We start from the raw sequence: 25185 nt of genomic DNA, 5'->3' as shown, positions 1-25185 counted from the left end.
CAGGCCCCGCTCGAAGCCCTCCATATGCATCATCTCGCTTTGTCCTCGCTATGCCCTGTCTCCGTTTTCCGCACACAGAGACAGAAAGATGTCCTACATCAAAGGGAGGGGGGAGTCTGGATTTGGAAGCCATGCTGCCAGGAGCAGAGGCTCTGTACTCAGAGCCTCCACAGGCATAAGGGAGAAGGCAGCCAGCGTTTACCCTTGCAAAGAAATGGCTGCTGCTCCTGCCGTCCTGCATCCAATGCTCTCATTAACCCCACACGCAAGCTCCCTGTATCTTTAAGATGTGGAACTGAGCATTGCACGGAATAAATCATTTCTCTGGGGCAACACTGTGGCCAAGGGCAGCCTCTGGGTCTAAACCCTGAACTGCCTGTCTCAGGAGCCCGCCACTTTTGTTTTTCTTTTCATTTTTAATTAAGCAAAGACCACATGGATGCATTCTTATTTGCAAGCCTTTCTCAAATGCTGCAGAACACTGTGAATGCTAAGTGCCATGGAGACACACACACACACACACACACACACACACACACACACACACATACACACACATCCTATTTTTTGTTTTGTTTTTGTTTTTTGGAGACTGAGTCTCACTATGTAGCTTTGGCTGGACTGGAACTCACTATGCAGACCAGGTTGACCTTGGACTAATAAAAATCTGCCTATCTCTGCCTCCTGAGTGCAGAGATTAAAGACATGCCACCATGCCCAGCAACTTAACTTTTTAAAAATAATTTAGTTATTATTATTTTATGTGCATTGGTGTTTTGCCTGCAGGTATATGAGGGAGCCAAATCCCCTAGAAAGGAGTTACAGACAGTTGTGAACTGCCATGTGGGTGCTGGGAATTGAACGCAGGATCTCTGGAAGAGCAGCCAGCGCTCTTAACCTCTAAGCCATCTCTCCAGCCCAAACTTAAGTTTTTTTAAGAGCATTTTCCAGTGTTACTGATGGGAGTGCAAAATGGCATAACTCCAATTCCAGATACAATTGCTTTGTGGAAGTTTCTGCTCCAGACAAGTCTACGGATGCACATAAACACACCTGTGTGGCAGATGGCTGATGTGGTCTGAATGCCCCTCCCAAGTATGTTTTGAGACTTTCCTCAGTCCAGTATTAGAAGCTGGCCCTTTAAAACAGGTAACAGTCAGGAGAGCACTGTGCCCATTCCCCCAGCACTGGGCCAGCTGTCATAGGAGTGGATGCTGGGTACAAAGGCTCTGCCTGGCCCCACTGCCACCCTGTCCTGTGAATGCTCAGTCATGCTTCTGGTATGCCATCACTGTGCTCCTGGACGTCCAGGCTACAGAAGCAGGATCAGAAGAGATCAGAATAAACTCTATCATTTGTTCAATCTGGAGCTGCAGGAAATGAACCAGGACCCGGAAATTGCCACTGTTCATTGGCAAGTAACTGGTTAAATAAATTATGCTGTGTTCACAGTATGCCACGATCCTCCACAGAGGTTCACAGGTGGCACAGTTACCAAGCTCATGTGTGTGTGGCCTTCCAGCCCTTTCCCACATGGATGCATATGGTTCCTATCTACTGTGCATCACATCCACACAGCTTGTTTCTTGTCACTAGGCAGCATGCCTTGGAAACCTTCCAGGTCAGCATATAGGAATCTGCCTCATTTTGCCCAAGTGCTTTGCAGCGTCCCTGGGAAGAATAGATACCCTGTGGTTTAATGAACAGTTCCCTGTTGTTGGGCTCTCTGGCAGCTGAGACGGCTGTGAACACTCTTTTACACATGGCTTGGTGAGGTGTGAGCGTGCCTCTGGAACAGATGCCTATGGAACCCAGGTGACAGAAGAAATGGATGGCGAATGATAGAGCTGCCCTTGGCTTCCATGGGCCACCAGTCCAGGGCCATGCCTGGACATCTGCACCCACCTGAGTACTGCCCAGCCCTGTACCAATCCTATGGCAAGCTCAGAATCGTTCCCTATTCACAATGAGAGGCATAAAGACAGGATGTGAATGTAATGGAAAGAAAGTGCCGGAGTTCTTCCTTTCAGTAAACAGAAGATCAGTGCCTGAAGCTCATCTGTATCAACCGATTTTAAAACCCCAAGGTTGTGTGAGGTTAACGAGAAGGGAAGCATTCATCAGGTCACTGGATACCCAGCCACTTCCCACCTGTTCTGGACTGCAGAGGAAGTGCCCCCCCCCCCAAGATGGGCACAGCCTGATAGAAGCGGCTGTGGCCCTGAACAGGAATCTCCCAGAATAGCACAGCTGACACTGTGTGATCTTATAAAACAGGCTCAGCAAGACTTGGACTCCAGCCTACCACAGCTGTTCCAGCCTGGGGTGACCTTGGGCTGTTCCCTTAACATCTCTGGGGCTCACTTTATGATTCAATAAAGAGCCTGCGATCAAGAGGGGAAGAGAGACAAGCGCGGATAACCTAGAATGGGCGCCGAGGGACTCGGGCAGCTCAGGAAGGAGGGCAGGTGTAACCTTGATGTGTATTTAATTTTCTGTCCTCGTGTGCTGACAGCATCCATCCTGGCTAATGGGATGAGCAAGACACCATCCTCCTCCCCCATCAGCACCAGAGCCTCTCAGACACAGAGGAGGATTGGAGGCAGACTCCAATGTGTAAAAAACGAACTTAAGATTACAGGGAGACAGACATTATGGTATATTTAAAATACTTATTTTTAAATATATTTTATATAAAACATACTTATTTTTAAAATGTTACTTTAAAATACTATTTTTCAAATTATCAAAAAATCCAATATAGCATAATTATGGCATTTAAAAACTTAGTATAGCCGGGCAGTGGTGGCGCACGCCTTAAATCCCAGCACTCGGGAGGCAGAGACAGGCGGATCTTTGTGAGTTCGAGGCCAGCCTGGTCTACAGAGTGAGATCCAGGAAAGGCGCAAAGCTGCATAGAGAAACCTTGTCTCGAAAAACCAAAAAATAAAAAATAAAAAAAAAAAGTATAGAATTTTTAAAGAACTACAAGGAATATAGGCCAGTCATGAACAGGATGGTTAGAAAAAAAAACACTCAAAGGTCCGAGGTCGTCCTGAGGGTGGGGCTCTTGATGTGACTGAAGCTTCACAAACCCCCATGCTGGCACACATGTCCACCAGACATCAGCAACACTGCATCTCAGATATGAATGTCCTTTCCCAATCCATAACTAAAAACCACGGGCCAAAGTCTCCTAAAACCACTCAAAATCATCCTGGCTTGTTCTGCATGTGTGGCTACTTGTTCCTGTCCTGGGCAGACATCAGCACCTCACTCAACACTTCAAGCTTCCACTTGCTCAAGGCTGGGTTTTCCCAGCTGAGGACCACTGTCCCTCTCTTTGGTAATTCTTACAGCTCCCTTTCTCCTGGGACCATCTTGCCAATGGAAGCTAACCTTAAGTACAACTTACAAAGTTTTTTTTTCTTTTTGGATATTTGAGACAGGGTTTCTCTATGTAGCCCTGGCTGTCCTGGAACTCTCTCTGTAGACCAGGCTAGCCTCATACTTGGAGATCCACCTGCTTCTGCCTGAATGCTGGGATTAAAGGTGTGCCACCACACCACAGCATAATTTACACATTTTAATCAAAAGCTTTTTAAAAAGATTCATGAGGCTGAGGTAGGAAGATCATGAATTTCAGGTCAGTTGGGCTATGTAGTGTGATTCTGTCTCAAAGTATTAATTAACTAATTAGTTAAAATTTTTAAAAAGTAAAGACAACTGAGAACCCAGTGGGGAGAGAAGAACAGGTAGGACTAAGGGAGACAGAGTTGGGTAGGGCAGTCAGGCCCTCGCCAATCCCAAAAGACTGTGGGTTGGGAACACACCCCAGTAAGATTATAAATAGCTCCATGTTGTTGGTCTTTGGTGTAACTTGGGCACACTGAAACAGTAGCTGCCTCGTCTGCTCATGCCACGCTGTGCCAGCTTCTATTAATGGAGCCTAGCCTGAAACAGCCTTTCCTGGTCTGAAGCCAGAAGAATTCTCAAGCTGTAAACCCCTCCCCCTGAACCCCAGCCCCTGCCCAGTCCACTCATGGGTTTATATGTGTTCCATCTTCATCCTCTGGTCCCAGGGGCTGCAAAAGTGGCTCCTTGAGGACAGGAGCCACTAACTCCAGAGCTGGACCAGACACTAGCTAACACCAAAGACACTAGCTGGGTCAGTCAGCATTAACTGAGTGGAGCCTGCCAAACACATCAGAAGGGCACAAATCCTCAGCACAAAGGAACGCAGGAAGAAAAGTATTATCCATCTCAAAATAGAATTAACTTCATTCTAGTATATTCCCTTCCAGTCTGTCGGTTTTCCTTCTTCCTTCCACTGAGACAAGGACCCACTGGGTAGTCCAGGCTGACCTATGACTTGCCATCTTCCCCCATGCTAGGAGTACAGGTGTACACTACTGTGCATGACACCACCAATCCTTATGTTCATATTTGCATTACATTAATTATTCTGCATGCCATCAAATAATAAATTACAGTGCCCTAATTGTCATTAACTACTTACTTTTTGGTCATATGGGTATGGCATGATGTAATTAATCATTTCTAATGAATTTTCACACCTACTTCTCAGTGAACACTGAAATATGGCTTTCTAGCCCATAGCAGAATAAAGGCAGTAAAATGTAGGGTTCTAACAATGAAGGACAACATGGAGGAACTGTATCCATGAGCTTGAAGAGGGTCATGCCACCTTTTGGTACTGGGCTGCAGGTTAGACACCTGAGCTGGTATGTATCCACTGATGGATAAATAGGAGATGTTATAGTTTGGGTCTTGAACATCCTCTCAAAACTCATGTGTTAAAACTCTTAGACTCCAGCCTTTGGCATTGCTGACGGTTAGTAGGACCTTTGGGCAGTGGGATCTGATGGAAGGCATTGGATCATTGAGGATGTGCCTTGCAAGGGACTATCAGGACCCCAGCCTCTCCTCTTCCTTCTCAACTGTTGTGAGGTCGACAGTTTGCTCAGCCACACATTCCCATCATGATGTGCAACCTTACCACAGGCCCAAAAGCAATATAGTTCACCAGCTATGGACCAAAGCCTCCAAACTTGCGAAGTAAAACAAACGTTTCTTCTTTTGAAGTTGATCATCTGAGTGCTTCGGAAAGTTTTGGAATATTTGTTTAACTATGCAAAGATGTGCTGCATTTGTTTATGTTTTAGGATATTTGTTTAACTATGTAAAGATGTGTTGCATTTGTTTAATTATGTAAAGATATGTTGCTGTTTTACCTTGCCTGCCTAAGGCACCTGATTGGTCTAATAAAAAGCTGAATGAGAGGTTGGGGATTTAGCTCAGTGGCCTAGCAAGCACAAGGCCCTGGGTTCAGTCCTCTCAGCTCAAAAAAAAAAAAAAAAAAAAGCCAAACAGCCAATAGAGGGAGAAGGTATAGATGGTATGGGACTTCTGGGCAGGGAGAGTAAATAGGAGGAGGAATTTAGGCTAGGGTGGGGGAGAAAGAAAAAGAGATGGCAGGGAGATGCCAAGGGCTAGCCAGCCACACATGGAGGAAGCAGGAAAGTAGTACATACAGAATGAAAGAAAGGTAAAAAGGCCCGAGGCAAAACGTAGATGAATAGAAACAGGTTAAATTAAGTTAAAAGAGCTAGTGGGACAAGCCTAAGCTAAGGTCAAGCATTCATAGTTAATAATAAGTCTTCATGTCTTTATTTGGGAGCTGGTTGGTGGCTCAAAGAAAATTCCAACTACATCTGCGGTATTTTGCTATGATAGCAAAAAATTGACTAATATTAGCAGATGAGTGGCTAGTGGATGATCTTAACTGATTGATTTCTTATGTAATATATCTGGCCTCAGGTTTGATATCATGTTTTCCTGAAGACAGCTATAGGATCAAACTTGGTTTTTACAGCTTTGGGTTTGTTTATTTAGAACATGTGCTGTCTGAACCTGTAAGAGAAAGTGGGAAATAGCCTTGAACTCATTGGCACAGGAAAAGACTTTCAGAACAGAATACCGTTAGCATAGACACTAAGACCAACAATTAACAAATGAGACCTAATGAAAGTGAAAAGCTTCTATAAGGCAAAGGTCACTGTCATTCAGACAAAGCAGCAGCCTACAGAATGGGAAAAGATTTTTTACCAACTACACATCCAATAGAAGGCTAATATCCAAAAAGCATAAACAGTAAAGGATACTCAAATGGCTGAGAAACACTTAAAAAAATGCTAAATATCCTTAGTCATCAGGTAAATGCAAACAAAACTACTTTGAAACTTCGTCTTACACCTGTCAGAATGGCTAAGATCAATCACACAAGTGACAGCTCATGCTGGCAAGGATGTGGAGTAAGGGAAACACTCCTCCATTGGTGGTGGGAATGCAAATTTTACAGCCATTATGGAAATCAATATGGCAGTTCCTCAAGAAGATGGGAATCTGTCTACCTCAAGATCCAGCTATACCACTCTTGGGCATACACGAAACAGTTGCTTCATCCAGTCACAGGGTCACTTGCTCAACCGTATTCACTGCTGCTCTACTCGAAATAACCAGAAACTGGAAACAACCTAGATGTCCCTCAATGGATTAATGGATGAAGAAAATATGGCACATTCACACAATGACATTCTACTCAGCCCTTTGAAAGCATGAAATCATGAAATTTGTAGGTAAATGAATGGAACTATAAAAAACCATCCCGAATGAGGTAAGCCAGACCCAGAAAGACAAATATGGTATACATTCTTTTATAAGGGGATATTAGCTGTTAAGTCAATGATAACCAAGCTACGATCCATAGACCCACACACAGAGGTTAGGTATAGAGTAAGGGACTGGGGGTGGGCACAGATAGCTCTCTCTAGGAAACAGAAATAGAGTAGATAGTTATGGATGGGGAGATGGACTGGAATGGGAGATTCAAGTTGTGGTGAAGAGGAAAGAAGGGGACAATGGAAGGAATATGGGGAGAGACAGCTAAAATTAAGGGCTGTTTGAGGACTCATAAGGAAACCTAGTATAGTAGAAGCTTCCTAAAATATATCCATATGTGAATGTGTTACCTATTTTAAGATCGTTCTGACTTTGCAGATTAAAATATGGGAAAGATAATTCTCAAAACTGGGAGCATCTAAGATGGCTGACTCAACTTCAAGAGAAACATTGCCGATAACCAAGGCTCTCTGATCTAAGTATTCCTTGCCCCCCGAAGGCCCTGGGTGTGGAGGGGATTCGGAGGAAAGGAGCCAAAGCATTCCAGCTACAGTCCACATGGCCACAGCCTACATGCATGCCATAGCCAAGGGTACCGAGAAATGCCAGGAAGGTGTCTTTTCTGCACCAGCCCAACCTCCAGGTGAGGACAACCCTGCCTCAGCCCTGGGCTTACCTATCTCTTCATTGCCTTATAAACAATACATAAAACAACACTTGGTCATTAGTACCATACAGTGCACAAATCAGCAACGCTGACTATATTCCCAGCCCTGGGCAACTATCTCCACTATCAATTCCAAAGCATTTGCACCACCCCAAACAGAAACTCTGTACTCTGAGATATTAATCCCCATTTGTTTGTCTATCTATCTATCTATCTATCTATCTATCTATCTATCTATCTATCTATCTATTATCTGTGTGTGCGTGCATGTGTGTGCATATGGAGGCCAGAGGACACCCTTGGGTGTTGTTTCTCAAGTACCACACACTTTTTCTTTGAGGCAGGGTCTCTCACTGAAGGCTGGCCAGCTGGCCAGTGAGCCCCAGGGATCTGCCTGTCTTTGTGTCCCAGCTCTAAGATTGGTACATGCTACCATGCCCAGCTTTCTATGTGGGTCCTGGGGGTCAAACTGAGGTCCTTGTGCTTGTATGGCAAACACTACTGACCAAGTCATCTTCCCCAGCCCTAGGCCACCGCTTTTAAAGAATCATCATGGCACTGCCAGCTGTAGGGCTTGGGAAGCAATTCTATGCCATTCTATCTCTTTGGGAAATAGATTTCAGGGTCTCATCCCCATGGTGTGAAGCAAGGAATGTATTATGGGGACAGTCTAAGAGCATGGGCGGGCACTGGGGCAGGAGCCACCACCTCACCAGCTGTGGCGTTGGGCAAGCATCTTCCTTTCTCTAGCCATAGTTCCTTTTGCCTAAAATGAGGAACTACTATACACGTTGTGGAATCATTATGAGGGGTCACACTGGCAGGTGACAGGTCCAGCGATCAATAAATGTTTGCTACTGCCTGCTAACGGCCTATTCTCCCTCACCGTCCTTGTGGACCACTGAGTGTATAAAAGGTCAAAAAGGTGACTGGGGAAAGTTCACAAAGTCAGTATCAGGATAAAGGCAGCATGTTCTGACCACCTGAGGGGCTGGATCTCCCTCAGACTCCAAGTTCAGCTTAAATTCAAAGAGGCCCAGAGGATTGCGCTGGCATTACTTACAAGTGAGACAGAGACGTCACGTCTGCAAAGATGCCCTCTTGGAGGGTGGAGACATCATTGCCATGCAAAGACCTGAGGAAAGAAGACGTTACTGGAGCTTAGTCCAGAGTGACAGGGTGGGTTGCCTAACGAAGAAGGGGCTTCCTAGCCTTTGCTGAATGGACACACCATGGGTGTCTGCTGGTGGGGAGACAGTCCCCAGCCCAGCAACCCTGATCTGTTAGCCCCAGGAAGGAAAGGGGGGAGCCTTTAGAGCCCAGGTAGGCCACACTGCTCCCCCATACTGTGGGAAGACTCTGCTTTTGCCATCTAAATAACTCAAGTTTATATCATAAATAAGACATGTAGACACACAGGCCTCCCTCTTAGCCAGGAGATGGAGGCAGAGTAGGCTATTTGTAAGGAGACCAACATAGCCAGCCATAACTTAGGACTGGAGGAATGTCACCTTGGTTCTAATGGGGTCAGGAGCCACCATAACAGACACAACAGAATGTTTTGGTCAAAATCACTTTGAGCACTTGTAGAAAAAGTTCTCTGATCTCTGGAAACAAACACTTGCAATCCGAACAGAAGTCTCTTGTGCAAAGGACTCCTCTATCTTAGGCACCCCTTCCCCATCATACACGTATACACAGACTCAGCTTGGGGTGATGATCACCTCTTCTCTTGGATCATTTCCCACTTATAGCATGGCTTCTATAGAGGGTATAAATAAAAGTAGTCTGGGCTCCCATCTAAATTAGATAGAGCATTGTCCCTGCTGGGGCACCAGACCTGGGGTTATTCCTGCTCACCACGAGTAGGGGGTAGGCCTCAGGTAACAGGGTAGATTTCCTAGAACAAGTTGGGAGAGACTTACAGCAGGCGCAGGGAACGGAGCCCCTGGAAGGCTAGAGGAGGGATGCACTGAAGGGCATTGTAGCTGAGGATCCTGCAGGAAAGAAGGAGGAAGCTATGGCAGAGATGAAGGACCATTCCCGCCCCATCCTATGGGTGAGCAGGCTGAAGCTTTGAGGCCACTTCCCACCCCAGGGTCATGTTATTAAGTTAGTTAACAGTATTTGTGTTCGGATTGTGTTTTTAGCGCCCACAGCTAACCCACTAACTCAAAAGATTCCAAATAAAGGAACCCACCAGGAGCAGACAGGCAGATTGGCAAGGGAACTGGTTCTGTGGTAGACATGTGTGCTGGACAGGGTGCCATTGGTAGTGCCAGGGAAGGAACACCAACATGTGGAAGGATGTTGGAGTAATGGTGCTGAGAGGTGGAAACCGAACAAAACTGGACCACGAACCTATTTCAATAAAATTCTGAACATACAGCCCAACCTGGGGCCTCGTTCTGGCTAGCCTCGAGGTTGTGGCAAACTTCCTGCCTCAGTACGGAAGCATGTCATCACTCCTGGCTATCAAGTTCTATACTTTAATATGGGATATTGCGGAATATTAATTGTACATAAGTAGAATTATTAAAAAAAAATCCAAGTGAAGTGAACCGTCCACAGCAAAGGAAAGAACACCAAATTCCTCTTGGCTGCTGAGATCACATAGCCCGGAGTTTGTCAAACTCAGCGCTGCTGGCAGTCCCAGGCTGGGGGCTGTCCTAGGCGCTGAGGAAAGGTTGTGGCCTCCCTGGCCTCTGCCCACGCCATGCTAGCAGAATTCTTCCTCCAAGGTGTCACAATTACACATCCTCAGCCATTGCCAAATGCCCCTGGCGCTCAGGGTCTAAGGCTTGAAATACCACTCTAGGTGGAGGTGACCTTCACAGCCAGGCTCATATTAGCCCAGTCACAGATTGTCATGAAGATGGGAAATGGGGATGAGCAGATCCATAGACACCAGTGGGAACCCGGACAGGTCCTTGCTGGCCTTTGCTCGGTCCTTGCTGGCCTTTGCTCGGTCCTTCTCTGCTCTTAAAGTCTGGCTAAGTCAAGCCCTTTCCTGGGTACTGGCCCTCAGATTTAATCTAGGTCACACGTGGGGAAGGCCTCAGTTTCTAGCATTTCATGCATAACTCAAGGGGAGTGGAAAAGAATGAGATGTACTTTTAGCCACTCTTAGCAACTTAGGATGCTGGTTAATGCCTGTGACCAGCGGCTTGCGATATTACAATAGCCAGCATGGGTGTCTTAGGACACAGGCACAACATTTCAGAGGGTCCGTTCTCACAACAGTCCAAGCTGAACCCAACCCTCACATCCACCAAGAGTAGAGTGGCTAAGGAGAGTGCAGTATAGGCTTATAGGGAACAAGACATAGCCGTGAACATGGCTAGATCCCCACACAGGAACTGATCACAGGGGCATAGTAATGCTAAGCACAAAAGTCTGATTCAGCCCATGTGGGATTAAAAATGATTCGATCCATGTGGGGTTTAAACTGAGAAAAATTAAAGAATGTTCTGTAGAAATTCATGTGCAGATGAAAATACTACAGAGAAAAAGCAAAGAATCAACCACTGTCAGTGAGAACAAGAGAACATCTACTTTGGGATGGAAGAAAAGGACCAGGAAGGGACTAGGGGCCTTGGGCTGCTAACACTGTTTTCCTTTTGCTTGGCTGTCTATGTGTGAGGGTTAGTTTGTTTGGTTTTGTTTTTTGTTTTGTTTTGTTTTGTTTTTCCAGAGCTGAGGACCGAACCCAGGGCCTTGTGCTTGCTAGGCAAGCGCTCTACCACTGAGCTAAATCCCCAACCCTGCTGGTTAGTTTTTTGTTTGACTGTTTTTGTCAACTTGACACAAGCTGGGGTTATCTGGGAGGAAGAACCTCAATGGAGAACATGCCTCATCAGATTGGCATGTAAGCAATATGGAGCATTTTCTTGATCAATGATTAGTGTGGAAGAACCCAGGCACCTGTGAGTAGCGCCACTCCTGGGCGAGTAGTCCTGGGAGATACAAGGGGTAGCTGAATGTGAGCCTGAGGATCAAGCCAGTGGGCAGCCTTTCTCCACGGCCTCTGCCTCAGTTCCAGTGTCCAGGTTCCTACTTTGAACTCCTGCTCTGACTTCCCTCAGTGATGGAGTGTGACCTGAAGTGTAAGATGAAATAAACCCTCTCCTCCCCAAGTCACCTTTGGTCATGGTGTCACAGCAATGAAAAGCAAACCAGGACACTGCATGCGCTAGCTTTATGATTATGTGGTAAATAAGACATTTAATTTTTTGTGTGCTTTCTCATATGTGTGTTGTATTTCACAGTAAAAGCTGTTTTGTTCTTTCCTTTGATCATGGCCAAAAAAGCCGAGAAGCGATGGATGGGGTATTATTTAGTCTGTAGACTCTCAGGCCCCTCTGTGGTGGGCAAGGCTGTCTGCATGGGATCCCAGTGAATGACAAGAGCGATACCAGCATAGTCTGATGACGGCATACCCCGTATGCCCACCCAGCCCCGCTGGCACTCACAGCGTGGTCAGCTGGCTCATGTTGGTGAAGGATGAATTGCTTAAGGAGCTGATCTTGTTGTTGCTCAGGTCCCTGGAAAAGGCAAGAGCATCAGCGTTTGGAAGGAAAGAAGGCCTTTGCCCCTGGATGACTTTCAGAGCCTCTCCCCTCCCCCATCCACCCTTGACCCTTCGGCAGCAGGGAGGGCAAGGATCCCTATCTGGTGAGGATGTCGGGGCACAACGGATTTGCCATTGACTACTGAGCTCCCTCTGTCCTCATCTGCCTGTCCCCTGCAGGTGCAGCTGGCACTGACCAACTTCTACCTGCAGCCCAGCAGCCCTTCTCTGGGAAGCTTAGCTGGAACACCAGGCCCCCAACCTGTGAGGTAGAGTGAACCCCCATTTTACACACGAAGAGCTGGGGTCTTCGGTCTCTCCGTAATTAACTCACACAGGGCCACCCAGCTGACCAGAGGAGGACCAGGCCCAACCCATCACTCCAACTTCTCCTACAGTCCCTAGCCATGTTAGGTGCAGAACATCCTTACACACCCCTACCCCTACCCTGACTGTGTCTGTGGCCCCATCTTCTAATCCCTGGTGGACACCGGCCTCAGGACGGGAAGGTCCCAGCCTTGCACTCCTTCAGTCTACTCTAGATGCCGTCCGGGTTGTCTCTGGCTCCCCTAGTGACACTATCTAGAGCTGATGGTACCATCCCTACAGCCACAGCCTGTTCTTTCCCAGAGCTCTGTTCTACCTGGTGCCCGACACACCCTCAGTGGGGCTCGGCCTGGTGCTTCCTCAGCCCTGCAGCCTGGGACTGCGATTGCTTCCGCATTCCACCCTTGGTATCGTGGCCTGGCCTCCGATCACTGTCCACATCTACTCCCCTTCCTAAGTTCCTCCTGTGTTAAGTCAGCGTCCACCAGTGGTTTCCTGAGACCCTCCTCTCACCAGCTTCCGCCCCAGGTTCATCACACCCTCCTTCCAACCAAGCCCTCATGGGCAGCTGCCCGTGTTGGACCCTACCACTCCCTGAAACTTAGGGAGCCCTTAACCTCTTCCTACATCCTCCCTAGACCGTCTAAGAGAGATCCATGACCTTGGGGCCTCCTGATCTGCCTGCTCCACCTACTGTACGCAGCTCTTGGCTCTGAAAATCATCAACAGTGTGGCCTTCCTTCAGCACCCAGTGAACCTTCCTCTACTGAAGTCCCAACTCTCCGCCCTATTGCTACAGGCCTGCTTCCTTCCTTGTGGAAGGCAGGTGGAGTTTTCCGGTGCAGGAGAGGCAACCTAACAGGAAGAGCTTGCTTGACATTCCTGCTGTCTGCCCTTCCTTCTTCATGAACATCTGGGCCACTGGCAAAGGTCAGGCCACAGAAGGCCTGGGAGCTGGTGGAATGGAGTCCCTCTCTCTGACCCCAGCCACTCTTTCACCCCGACTCCACTGAAATGTTCAAACCACGCTGGTCATTAAGCAAAGACGTACTGACTGGAGCCTCACAGTGCTGTGAGCCAGTGCTGTTCCCAGTGGCCAGGCCTTGACCTGAATGTCACCAGCCCACGGCTACGCTGTTCCCACAGCCACGCTTTCTCAGTGAAGGGAGCAGTATGTTGACTTCCACTCTCACTTCTTGCCTAAGAACAAGCCCACTAGCAACAGTTCTCAGCTGACATTGAGAGCAGATTCATTAAAAGTGTTTCTCGGGGGGCTGGAGAGATGGCTCAGCGGTTAAGAGCACTGACTGCTCTTCCTAGAGGTCCTGAGTTCAATTCCCAGCACCCACATGGTGGCTCACAACCATCTGTAATGAGATTTGGCACCCTCTTCTGTATACATAATAAATAAATAAATCTTTGAAAAAAAAAAGCGTTTCTCAGACTGACATTGACCCACTGGCTGCGCTCGTACAGAGCACTGAGGAATGTTCTCTGGACTTTTTTTTTATAGACTCTGGCTAATACACAGACAAAAACAATTGAGGTGAGGTGCTAATTACGCTGGAAAGCTAAGAGGAGCTGACCTTATCATCCAGGGGTATATTCTGAGTACTCCCATGGGGCAGAGGGGGTAGAAGGCAATGATAACAAAGCAGGTTAAGAAAAAATAGTGTGTGGACTCGTAGCTGCCTGGTTTCATATTTGGTTTGAGGACAGCGATTGAACTGAAAGACTCCACATCATCCTCTATTCATCCCTGGCTCCTTGCAGAGACCACCAGAGCAATAATAATTACCAGCCTACAGGGAGGTCTGGAGGGATGGTATGGACAGAGCTGTGGGTCCAGCCCATGCAGGCCAGAAAGGATGCAATTCCTAGATTTGGCCACCAGATGGCAAAACAGCTCCCGGGCTTAGGTGTTCCCTGAAGAATGAATGAGGGAGCAGGCAGGGTTCATTAAAGGCATCTGTCCACAAATGGGAGAGTCCTGGAAAGGTGGAGCTACGGTAGTTAGATGTCAATGGTCCTCTTGACCACTGAGGCAGGCCTGGGATCCTCAAGGCACCTGGATACTCACACAAGCTGCAGATACTTGAAGGTAGACAGCTGTCCCGGAACCAATGTGAACTGGTTCCCATCCAAATAGCTGAGGAGAGAACACCACAGCGTGAGCACCTGTCGTATGCTGAGACACCATGAGCTGTAAGACTGGGCAGCACAAGGCTGAATGCCGGTGCAGGGGAGGTGAGGGCCCGGCCACCTTCGCACACAGCTCGGGAGAGAGCGAGATGGACACAGCTTTTCTTGAGAGGCCACTGGGGAAATGCAGCAAGAGTTCTGTGTGCCCAGTGCTCTGGAGTAAAAGTGTCACCAAAGGGATGTACACTTAGGTGCTATTTGTGATGGAAAAAAGGGTAAACATCTCCAACCAGAAAAAGGGATTTGTTGTGGAGACCAGAGTTGACTCAAGTAAAGAACATTGTGTCTATAGACATTAACAACGTCTTCCCGACAAACGTTGTGAAGCGGGGGAAGCAATGTTATTTCCTAAAAGCAAAGCCCTTGCCACGAATTTGTCATAAGGTAACTGTAGAGAAGGGACTAGAGACAGGCTGAAGCCATGCTGGAGCTCTTCTGGGCTCACCCTCCTTCCCGCCAGCCAACACCCGCTCTGCAGCATCTCCTCCCACGGCCGGATCCCCCTGGTCCTGTCTCACAGGCCAACAGACTGCAAGCCTGGGCTACTCACAGTTCTGTGACGTTCTTGGGGATGCCCTTGGGCAAAGCCTGGAGATGCTTGTTGCTGCACCGGACCACGGTGTCCAGGCAGGCGCACTCCTGGGGGCACTGTGGGCGGGGCAGGCATCCCACCTCCTCCTGGCCTGGGGAGGAAGATGTGACATCCTGGTCAGTCAGGAGCCTGATTTCACATTGGGGAAGTCTCGGGGACTGCCCCACCCCCTCAGAGCTGCAGTTCTTCTCTGACACTGCCTTGGCCACCAGCTAGACCTCCCTCTTTACAGCGTGCTATTGGCCAATACCAACAGGAAGAAAGGGCTCTGGGAAAGTTTCCAGATGAAAACAGATCTGAGGTAATCTCCTGCCTCAGACCCAAGGTGGTCCCAGACAGAGGAGGCGGACACAGCTACCACTTTCTGAGCTCTTGATATTCCCTGGCACTGTGTCGAGCATGCCCCCCTTGGCGACACAGCAAAGGGTGCTGCTGTCACCCACTGGGAGGCACTGGCAAGGCCCAGCACTCAGTGCAGCAGCTGGTCCATCTCTGGCATCCCAAGGATGAAGAGGGCGAATACTTTTCTATTTCACTGAGATCTGGGTGGGGTGAATGACTTGTCCTCCAGCTGATGAGGCATCTTAGGGCTGGGGCCCAGGCCTGGCTGATGCAGACCAATGACCCCTTCATTCATCATCCGTTTCTCCAGGAAAGAGCCCTCTGTGTGTCTGCCTTTCTTATGACGGGGTGCAGCAGGATCAATGGTCATGGTCAGAGTTGTTGAGATGGTGAGGTGACAGCAGGTCCCCTCTGCCAACAGTTATAGGAGCTGACCGTGTTCGGACCCTGCATTGTAAGTAAAGATGAACTCACTGAATCCTCAAAACGCCCTCAAGGAGATGTGCTACAGTGGACCATTTTAGAGATGATGGAACTAAATCCAGGGTGGTTAAGTAACTGTGCAAAGTCCCCTAGCCTTGAAGGCAGTACTTGGACAGGGCTCTAGGCAGACAGCCTCTGGAAGCTGTTCTGGCCACTGATCCTCACTGTCTCATAGCAGCACATGTTCACAGAGATGTTCACACCTTTTCCCTCCTAGGAAGTTGTCCTAAAGGGAATATCCCATTTGTACGGAAGGAGTTATCTACGTGGGTGTTCCTGGCAGCATAATGCAAAATTGTCACTGAGGAAGTTTGATAAATGACAAGTCTCAGTGGCTGGCTTGGTGGTGCCCTTTAGAGCAGGATGGTTTGTGGTGAAAGGATTTTGCAGGGGATCTGAAAAATCCTGAGTGTGTCCTCACATGCAAACAGGCACACAGTAGGGATCTAGAAAAATGCAGTGCAGAATGTCTACAGAGGCTGCCCCACGGTGGGGATCTGGGATGGGAAAGAGGTACAGGGGTGATTTTTCTATCTCCGGATTGTTCTTTCTTGTTTTTAAGGAATAATGGTGTCTTATCTTTATAAGAAAAACAGATTAGTGTGTGTGTGTGTGTGTGTGTGTGTGTGTGTGTGTGTGTGTGTGTGTCTGGGGGGGGCATGCATGTGGAGGCCAGGGAAGGACCTTGGATATCATTCCTGTATGTTTACAAGAAGGCTCGGCTGGCTAGACAGTGAGCCCCAGAGGTCCTCCTGTCTCTGCCTCCCTAGCACTGGCCTCCCATGCCACCATGCATGGCTTTTTTTTTTTTTAAACATGTGTTCTGGGGATGAAATTCAGGTCTTCATGTTTGCAAGGCAAGTGATCCACATCCCCAGCCCCATACAAACTGTTTCTTAAGTAAAACAATGTTTTTGCCAGTGGTAGTTGTGCACACCTTTAATCCCAGCACTCGGGAGGCAGAGGCAGGCGGATCTCTGTGAGTTCAAGGCCAGCCTGGTCTACAGAGTGAGATACAGGACAGCCAGGGCTACACAAAGAAACCCTGTCTCAAAAAACCAAACCCAAACAAACAAACAAAAACCCCACAAAGTTTTCAAGGCAAAGTTTTCAGTGGCAAGAGATTATGATCAAGATGCAGGGTTGGATTAAAAATATTTAACAAACAAACAAAAACATTTAAGCCATAAAATATATGTGTGAATAGTATGATGGAGGTAAATCATACAGTGACTTTCTTCCTTTCTTCCTTCCTTCCTTCCTTCCTTCCTTCTTTCCTTCTTTCCTCTCTCCCTCCCTCTTTCTTTCTTTCTTTCTTTCTTTCTTTCTTTCTTTCTTTCTTTCTTTCTTTCTTTCTTTCTTTCTTTTTTGGCAGGGTCTTGCTATGGAGCCCTGGTTGGCCTTGAGCACTCCATTCTCCTGTCTCAGCCTACGTGGTCCCATGCCTGGCTTGAGTTTTTTTTTTTTTTTTTAATTTTAAAAGTAGGAAACAAAATTATTCTTAGAAAAATCTACTGATTTTCTTTAGAAAAACACCTTAGTCTTTCTTGCTGTGAAGGTTGGCTGTTCCCTTGTCTTTCCCTCATCTCCACGTGGCCTAGCTGGGGTGACTCCAGAGCAGAGGTCCACTCTGAATGCCAAGAGGGGGCAAGGACATGGAGACCAGGGAAATGTATCCAGCGTCCAGCAGCTGAGAGAGGGGTGTGAGAGCTGGTAACAGCCTGAAAGAAGCTCCCGTGGCCGGACATACTGAGACACTTAAGAACAGGGACAATGGAGGTGCATATTTGCTGGTTACCTCAGGAAAAATCTGCTTCCAACAGGAACCTCTGTGTGTGATGCTTGGAAAGAACTGAAGGAAAAGCTACATCCCGCTAGAAGGGCAAGGTGGTTGCGGGCGCGAGAGACTAGGAGCTCAGAGGAACAGGACAGTAGAGCACAGAATGACCAAACCTCTGGCAAGTGGGGAATCAGACTCAGCAGTGAAGGACATGGTGGCCCCAGGACCCTGGAGCTAGTCTCTGGGTGAAATGTAGTTCCATAAGGACAAAAATACTGAGGAGTTACTATACTTCTCTTTGTGTGATGGGATAAGAAGTCATGTTTATTTCCTTCTTCTCTCCATGCATCCCTCCCCACTCCACCTCTGTTTTATAGGACTACACAGAGGTAGCTCCACCAAAAGTGTCCCCTATTCCCTCCGCAGGGGCCAGTAGGGTGCTACCTGGCCAGCCCCTCCGGCCAGCCCCATTCCCTCCCTGCTGCATGGCCCACAAGTTACCTTCCTCACACCTGAAGTCGGGGAAGGCCACATCCTGCAGGGGAATCTGCCGCAGGAAGTCCGGGTTCTGGCAGCGCGGGTTCCCTGTCACGATCTTCCTCTTCCGGAGCCAGTCACCCAGCCAGGCCAGCTGGCAGTTGCAGTTGAACGGGTTGGCCAGGAGGTTTCTGGAAGAGGCAGGGAATGTGGTCATGAAGGCACTTTGCCAGTCTCGGTGAACCTGGCGGCGTTCTCTCCCGGCCACACAGCCATCTGATGCTCCGGCACAGACGGCTAATAATCTTCCGGGTGACCCGGAGCAAAGACCAAACTAGCAGCCAGGGAACAAGAAGGACCCATGCCTCCCCAGAAGACCCCCCACCTGGGATGGCAGGCAGGCTCCCCCGGCCTGAGTCACCAACCTGCCTGTCCTCTAAGGCTGACACTTACAGTGTGGACAGGGCCTGAAGGGTGTCGAAGGCTCCGGGGGAGATGGTGGTGATGTGGTTGTCGTAAAGGGACAGAAGCCGCACATTGCGTAGCCCCGTGAAGCTGTCGTTGTGGATGCAGCTGATATGGTTGTTCCTCAGCATCCTGGGGGAGGGGGGCGATGAGGAGAGAGGAGGGAGAGCCTTTCAATGACCCACCATAGTCCACCTTAGCAGTTTGGAAGCCACTGTCCAGCTTAAAAACCATTAGTGGCCTTCAAACTGCTGAGAGGGTGTCCTCTAGCCCCAGGCCATGTCCCCAGACTGACACCCGCTAGGACCCCTGTAGCCGATGGACAGCCACCCCTGGCCCTGCTAGGATGTCATTCTAGAGCACCTGTCTTCCTCATTGCTATCTGGAAATGCCCTACCCCCATTACTCACCCTCCAAGACCCCTTTAATTCCCACCCCCAACCAAAAATGAAAGTGGAAACCAAGGCAGCACAGGACAGACAGGTGATTCCAAGAGGCATTTAAAGGGACTGTGAACACCTGTGAAGCATGTCACATTGATTAGTCGGTAATCAAGGACACCTAAAAAACACCAAGTTTCTGCCCATCAAATTGGAGAAGAAACTGAAATATAATTGTCATAATGCCAGCTTAGGCCAGAGCCGGATGATGGGCACTTCCGCACATGGTTGGCAAGACAAGGGAGGGCCTCTCTGGAAGGGTTTGTTGAGTTGTCCCAGATTGTCTACAAAGGTGCTTTCTGCTGCCACCGGCTGGTCCACTTTCAGGACTTCATCGCCTGAATACTCAGGGATGTGCACAGAATTTGGGATGAAGGTGATAGTTATAGCATTTCTCAAAATACAGAATGTGAAAGAGCCTGAGTCTCTGGCAATTACAGATAATTATGTCTTAAAGAAATTCTATGATATATGAAGGGAAAAGCAGGTTACTAAACAAAATTTATTACAGGGTTCTATTAAAATATATCTGAGAGCTGGGTATGATGGCATAAGCCTATAATCACAGAACTTGGGAGACTGAGGCAAGAGGACCACAAATCCCGTGTTACATGGGGAGACCCTACTGAGGAAGAAGAGGAAGAGGAGAAGGAAATTATATATATACATATAATTTATATGTAAACATACATATGTGTTTATATATTATACATTGTAATATATAATTTATATATATTATACACTGTGAGATATATATAGTCATATATAATTTCAGTTATACAGAATAAATAGTGCCTAAAAATTCCAGTGCAATATAGTGCCATTAGCAAGCAATATCATAGATGTACTTAAAATTTTGCTAAGTAGTTGTATCTAATGGTAGAAAATCTTTTTTAAGAAATATGTGTATGTGTGTTTGCCTGCGTGAATTTGTTTGTACCATGTGAGTGTAACTGCTCACAGAGGCCAGAAGAGGGCACTGGATCTCCCAGAACTGGAGTTATAGGAGGTTGTGAGCTACCATATGGATGCTGGGACTCGACCCCTGGTCCTTTGCAAGAGCAATATGTGCTTTTAACCACTGAGCTATCTCTCTTGTTCCATGATCAGATGGTTTGGTTTGGTTTTTTTGAGATAGGGTTTCTCTGCTTAGCTCTGGCTGTCCTGGAACACACTCTGTTGATCAGGCTGGTCTCAAACTCACAGAGATCCACCTGCCTCTGCCTCCAGAGTGCTGAGATTAAAGGTGTGCGCCACCATCACAGATTAGATGTTCTTATTATGCTAATAATAATAGTAATAGAGAGGACAGTAATAATTGTTGGAGAAACTGGATGTGTGTATGGCATAGACCGTGGTGGTGGTTTTACAGGTCTATCTATAGTGACCTGTGTGTATGCACATACATGTGCATGTGTGTATGTGTGTTTGTAAGTATAAAGGTAGATGTAGATAAAGCATGAGAAGGGCAGCTACACACCAGCAATGCCTGTCACTTGTGGGTGGCACTGAGGTTCTAGACGCTTCACAGTCCTTCCAGGTTTTTGCTGCTCCTGTCCCCACACTGACCCTTCCTAGGTCCCTCTTCTCTCTGAGCCTTCCTCAGAAAGAACACAAGTTGACTGACTCAGTCTCCCCCAGGACCCGAGAGGAACTGAGCCGATGTAAGAGGGAGAGGACTAGCCAAACAGGGGCAGACTGGAAACGTGGCCACGCTCTGCTCACGGAAAAAAAGACTGAGCTGAGGAAAAGCGCTCGATTGGACCCCCTTTCACACAACTCCACAGGCATCTCACACGCCTTACAGGTTACACCACCAGAAGACAGAGCTAACTACGCTGCCTGTCTGGGACTTAAACCCAGGCAGGGGCTCCGAGGGCTGCATTTCCAGCATGGCAGCCGCTGCCCATCTGCAGCTGTTTACACTAAGATGAGCTGAAATGAAGTGTGTCACAGCCACAGGTGGTTCTGAGCACTGGAGGAGTGATAAGATCCTGGTGGGTTCCCGAGGCCTGGACTGCTCTGACTGGCTCCAAGTCACAGAGTCCAGAATTTCTAGGGATGGTGGACATCTCTGCTCTGACATCTGCACATACGAAGTCACCTTGGCAGGGTCCCCTCACAGCCAGCCACCCCTCTAGTGGTTGTTCTGGTCACTCCTAAGCATGTGTCATCTGTATCCCAGCAGCCTTGATCACAGGGCACTGATGGGGGGTCCAATCCCTTCCCCTCCTCACCAGGGGCCAGCCCCCATCCCAAGAACAAGAGGTTGGGCCTCAGGACAGTTACCAACATGAGATCATCTGTCCTACCAGACAGGTACGTCAGGGGTCCTACTCTCCTGCCAGTGAGACCAGGAGGAGGCCATTTCTCTTTAGTGCATAGGCCCATGCTGTGGCTTGTCTTTGTGCCCCTAGTCCCACCCACTCACAGGGTCCGCAAGCCATCTAGACCACGGAACATGCCGCTCCTGATGGACTCCAGCTGGTTGGCGGTCAAGTGCAGCTCACTGACGGAGGACGCACCCTCGAACGTCCCGTCTTCGATTTCTGACACCTTGTTGTTGCTCAGGTTACTGGGAGAGGAAGCAGAGGGACCTGTGAATCCCCTGCACCCAGGAGTCCCTCCCTCCCTTACTGTCCCCATCACCTCCATACATAGGAACCCCACCCCTGCTCCCAGTGGGTGCTCTGCCTTTCCTTTCTACCCTGTGCCAGCATCTTGATGGGCACCTTCCCACGAATGGGAAACTCACATTTTCTTCAGATGCGAGAGTTTCTTAAACAGCCCAGTGGCCTCTAGGATAGAAATCTCATTGTTGTTCAATCGTCTGTAAAAGGCAAGGAATGGAGCAAACACACACATGACCTAAACATGCTTTTCACTTTGAGATTATGGGGTGCAGAGAAGGCCAATTGAGCCCGTTTCGAAGCAAAGCTGGGCCTGGCACTGGGCAAAAAGGGGTGATGGCCAATAAGGTATTTTTTTTAACATTAAAAATGTAATGAAGGAGCCGGGCTATGGTGGCGCGCACCTTTAATCCCAGCACTGGGGGGGGGGGGGGCAGAGGCAGGTGGATCTGTGAGTTCGAGGCTAGCCTGGTCTATAGAACGAGTTCCAGGCCAGCCAGAGCTGTTATACAGAGAAACCCTGTCTCAAGAAACAAAAACAAAAAAAATGTAATGAATGGACAGCAAGATATTTTAGTAGGTAAAGATGTCTGCCACCAACTCAGACTACTTGAGTTCTATCCTCTGCTACGTGATAGGAGAGAATTGTCTCCCAAAAGCTGGTTTCTGCTCACACATGCACTATGGCATGAACACACATATACGCAATAATGAACAAATGTAAAAAAAAATAATGAAAATTTGCATACATAAAAGACAAATGTGTGACACAGAAATATGTCTGCATATGCAGACACAGGCACATAAATTCATACTTTTAGAAAGAGGAAAACTATAGTTAGGGAATGACTTAAACCTCAGCTTGAGATAATGGATTCCTGTCTCCCTAAAGAATCATCCCTAAGGAAAGCCAGGCATGGTTCAGGCTGGTGACCAGTCCTGGATGTCAAGGACTCATCGAGGAGGCAGGGAAGCAGGAGCAGGGGTCATGGATGAGGGTTGTATCTTGCCAAAACTGTCAGCTGGCATGCTCCAGCCAGTGTCTCCCATGATCCTCCCCCCCCCGCCCCCCCACCCCCACCCCACCGCCCAGAGCTGGTTTGGAGAAGAGCCCTAAGCAGACCCAGGTGGGTTAGTGGGTGCCGGGGTTGGGGAAGGGTGGGCAGCTCAGGAGCTCACAGCTCAGCCGTGGACTGGGGGATGCGCTCAGGGATCTTGGAGAGCTTCAGGCTGGAGCATTCCACCACACTGGCCTCACAACGGCACTTGTGAGGACAGGCCACATCACTGGTGCACTCGCTGTTCAAATGGTAATCCTCCGTCCCTATAGTGAGAGGGTAGCAGGGCCGAGGGCCTAAGTAGGTTCCAAGTAAGCATCCAAGGGCCTGCAAAGCCCCCCGCCGCCTCCATAGCCTTCCCCTACTGCCACCATCCCCATCCCTACCCCCAGCCGGTCCGGGCCCCCCATTCTCCTACCTGGAATGAAGTACTGCTCTTTGGCTGGGGAAAAAAGCAAATGCACCAGGATATAAGAAGCAGCCAGGTCAGCCCCATGCCCCTTGGGAGGCACCCCAGGAATGCAGCTGGGACCCAGCGTGGAACTGCCTTTCCCCAGCCCATCTTCAAGTGTGGAAGGCCTTACTCCAGAGCACTCGTGTCCCCAGGCCAGTGCTGAGCAGCACCACAGCCAGCTAAACCTTTCACTTGCTCAGGCAGGCACTGTGCTGACCTTACGGATAGGGTTGAGGCAGGGGTGGCACTAGACTCAGAAGCTGACCCACACTGCCCATGGCCAGACGCCAAGTGGGCTGCATCTGCTGAGGCCACGTCTCCACCTCAGTCCTGGAGGAGTCTCCTACCTCACTGAGATGCTCCCTGGGCCTTGAACACAGTGTCATACAGAAGAGCTGGCCTGGGAGCAGAGGGGTGGGTAGGTCTCCCTCCATGGCTTCAGCAAGCCTGCCTCCCCCAGGCTGCAGTAAAGTGAGCGGCAAAGCGGAGGAACCATCCCACCCAAGCTGAATGCAGCCCCCGCTCCCCAACCAGCAAGCTCAAAAGTGCCTGAGGACATCTTTGTTAAGGCCATCAGGACACATTCCTGGTCCCCAAGCCCACTGGAGACACACAGGTGGCCCTTACCTGAGCAGCGGAACTTCTTGCTTTTGATCTGCCCAATGCGCTTGTTGGCGAGGCGCCGGGGGCTGGCACAGCGGGCCCCGCTCGTCTCGATGGGGTTGGTACGTAAGAAGTCTGCCAGCCACTTGAGGTTACAGTCACAGATAAAAGGGTTCTGGGCCAGATGCCTGTCCAAAGGGACAAATGGGTTATCAGAGACCAGGGCTGCTGACCTATGTGTGGAGAAGGCTTTGTAACCAGCTGGGGCTGAACCAGTGCTTGTGGCCTCAGGCAGGCCAGAGCTAGCCATGGGAGAAATGTGGTGCAGAGAATTATCAGTGTGCATCCCCCTGCCAGCCCATCGCAGAGGAAGGCGCATTAGCAGAGAACTGCAGCCTCCTGCAGAGCCTGAGTCACTCCCTCCAAGCCTCTCTGTGCCCTCTTTCAAGTCTCTCTCCCCTCCTCTGACTTGGATATCTCATGAGCGTGAGTGAGGAGAGACAGGATGGAGAGACTGACCGACCAACCGGCACCTTCCAGATGAAGAAGCTGAGGTGACAAAATGCCAAGCCAGACATGGCCTCTGGGCCTCCCACAGCCACAGTCTGGGTTTCTTTCTCTCCTGCAGCCTCGGGCAGCCCAGTGCCTACAGGCGCCATCCTGCAGAGCAGTGGGGCCAGGGTGGGGAGGCCGGGTCTGTCTGCATGGCAGCTGTACCTGGAACCGCCATGCCCAGCCCAAGCAACAGCAGTGCCTTTCTTTGACAGGTTTCTAGCAGTTTCTCACCCCAGGAACGACCAGCGAACAGCCAGGTAGCTACTGTAGAGACTCATTCCGTTCCCGGCCGCCTGCCTGTGTCACCAGCAGGTGAGGACGTGAAGGTGTGGGGAGCAGCTAACAGAGGTGGTTGCGACCATTCATACCACCCCAGCAAGCCAGCCACCAGTCCTTTTTCTAAAGATTTATGTTTGATTATACGTATGTGTACGTCTGTGGGTATGGGCACATGAGTGCAGGCGCCCAAGGAGATCAGAGATGGTGGTGAGTTGCCCGGTGTGGGGTGATGGAGACCGAACTCCAGTCCTCTGTGAGAACAGTAGCACTTTTAACCACAGAGTCACCGCTTCAGCCCAGACCCACCACTCCTGAACCACGCCATCACCAGGCCTTCAGACCTATGTCTGGGCACCATCCACTGGGCATGTCTGCAGAGGCCTGTCAGAATGAAAATAGCCAGGGAAGAGCATCCCCTGCCCCTGTCCCAGCTGTCACCCTTGAGCCGGAACTTGTATACACAGTATGGAACTAGGGGTGGAGGGCCACGGAGTCAGGCCAGGACCACGTCTCCACCTGAGCGTCATCATCCAAGCTATATTTCTTACTAGCCCAGCCC

The 25185-nt window shown here is 49.1% G+C and overlaps 1 protein-coding gene across 1 annotated transcript in view; it reads right to left on the bottom strand.

Annotated features, from left to right (window-relative positions):
- Slit1 (slit guidance ligand 1) overlaps positions 1–25185 on the bottom strand; it is a 156975-nt gene that overhangs the window by 16214 nt on the left and 115576 nt on the right. The window contains exons 14-24 of the mRNA XM_059258140.1: positions 23817–23980; positions 22857–23001; positions 21803–21877; positions 21479–21622; positions 18596–18739; positions 18167–18333; positions 15019–15151; positions 14347–14415; positions 11842–11913; positions 9295–9366; positions 8433–8504 (exon numbers count right to left, since the gene is read on the bottom strand). Coding sequence (XP_059114123.1) covers positions 8433–8504; positions 9295–9366; positions 11842–11913; positions 14347–14415; positions 15019–15151; positions 18167–18333; positions 18596–18739; positions 21479–21622; positions 21803–21877; positions 22857–23001; positions 23817–23980 — 1257 coding nt within the window. The remainder of the gene's footprint in view (positions 1–8432; positions 8505–9294; positions 9367–11841; positions 11914–14346; positions 14416–15018; positions 15152–18166; positions 18334–18595; positions 18740–21478; positions 21623–21802; positions 21878–22856; positions 23002–23816; positions 23981–25185) is intronic.

This window comes from Peromyscus eremicus, chromosome 1 (genome assembly GCF_949786415.1).
Source record: "Peromyscus eremicus chromosome 1, PerEre_H2_v1, whole genome shotgun sequence".
Taxonomy (NCBI): Eukaryota; Metazoa; Chordata; class Mammalia; order Rodentia; family Cricetidae; genus Peromyscus; species Peromyscus eremicus.
This window is presented reverse-complemented; position numbering and strand designations above follow the sequence as displayed.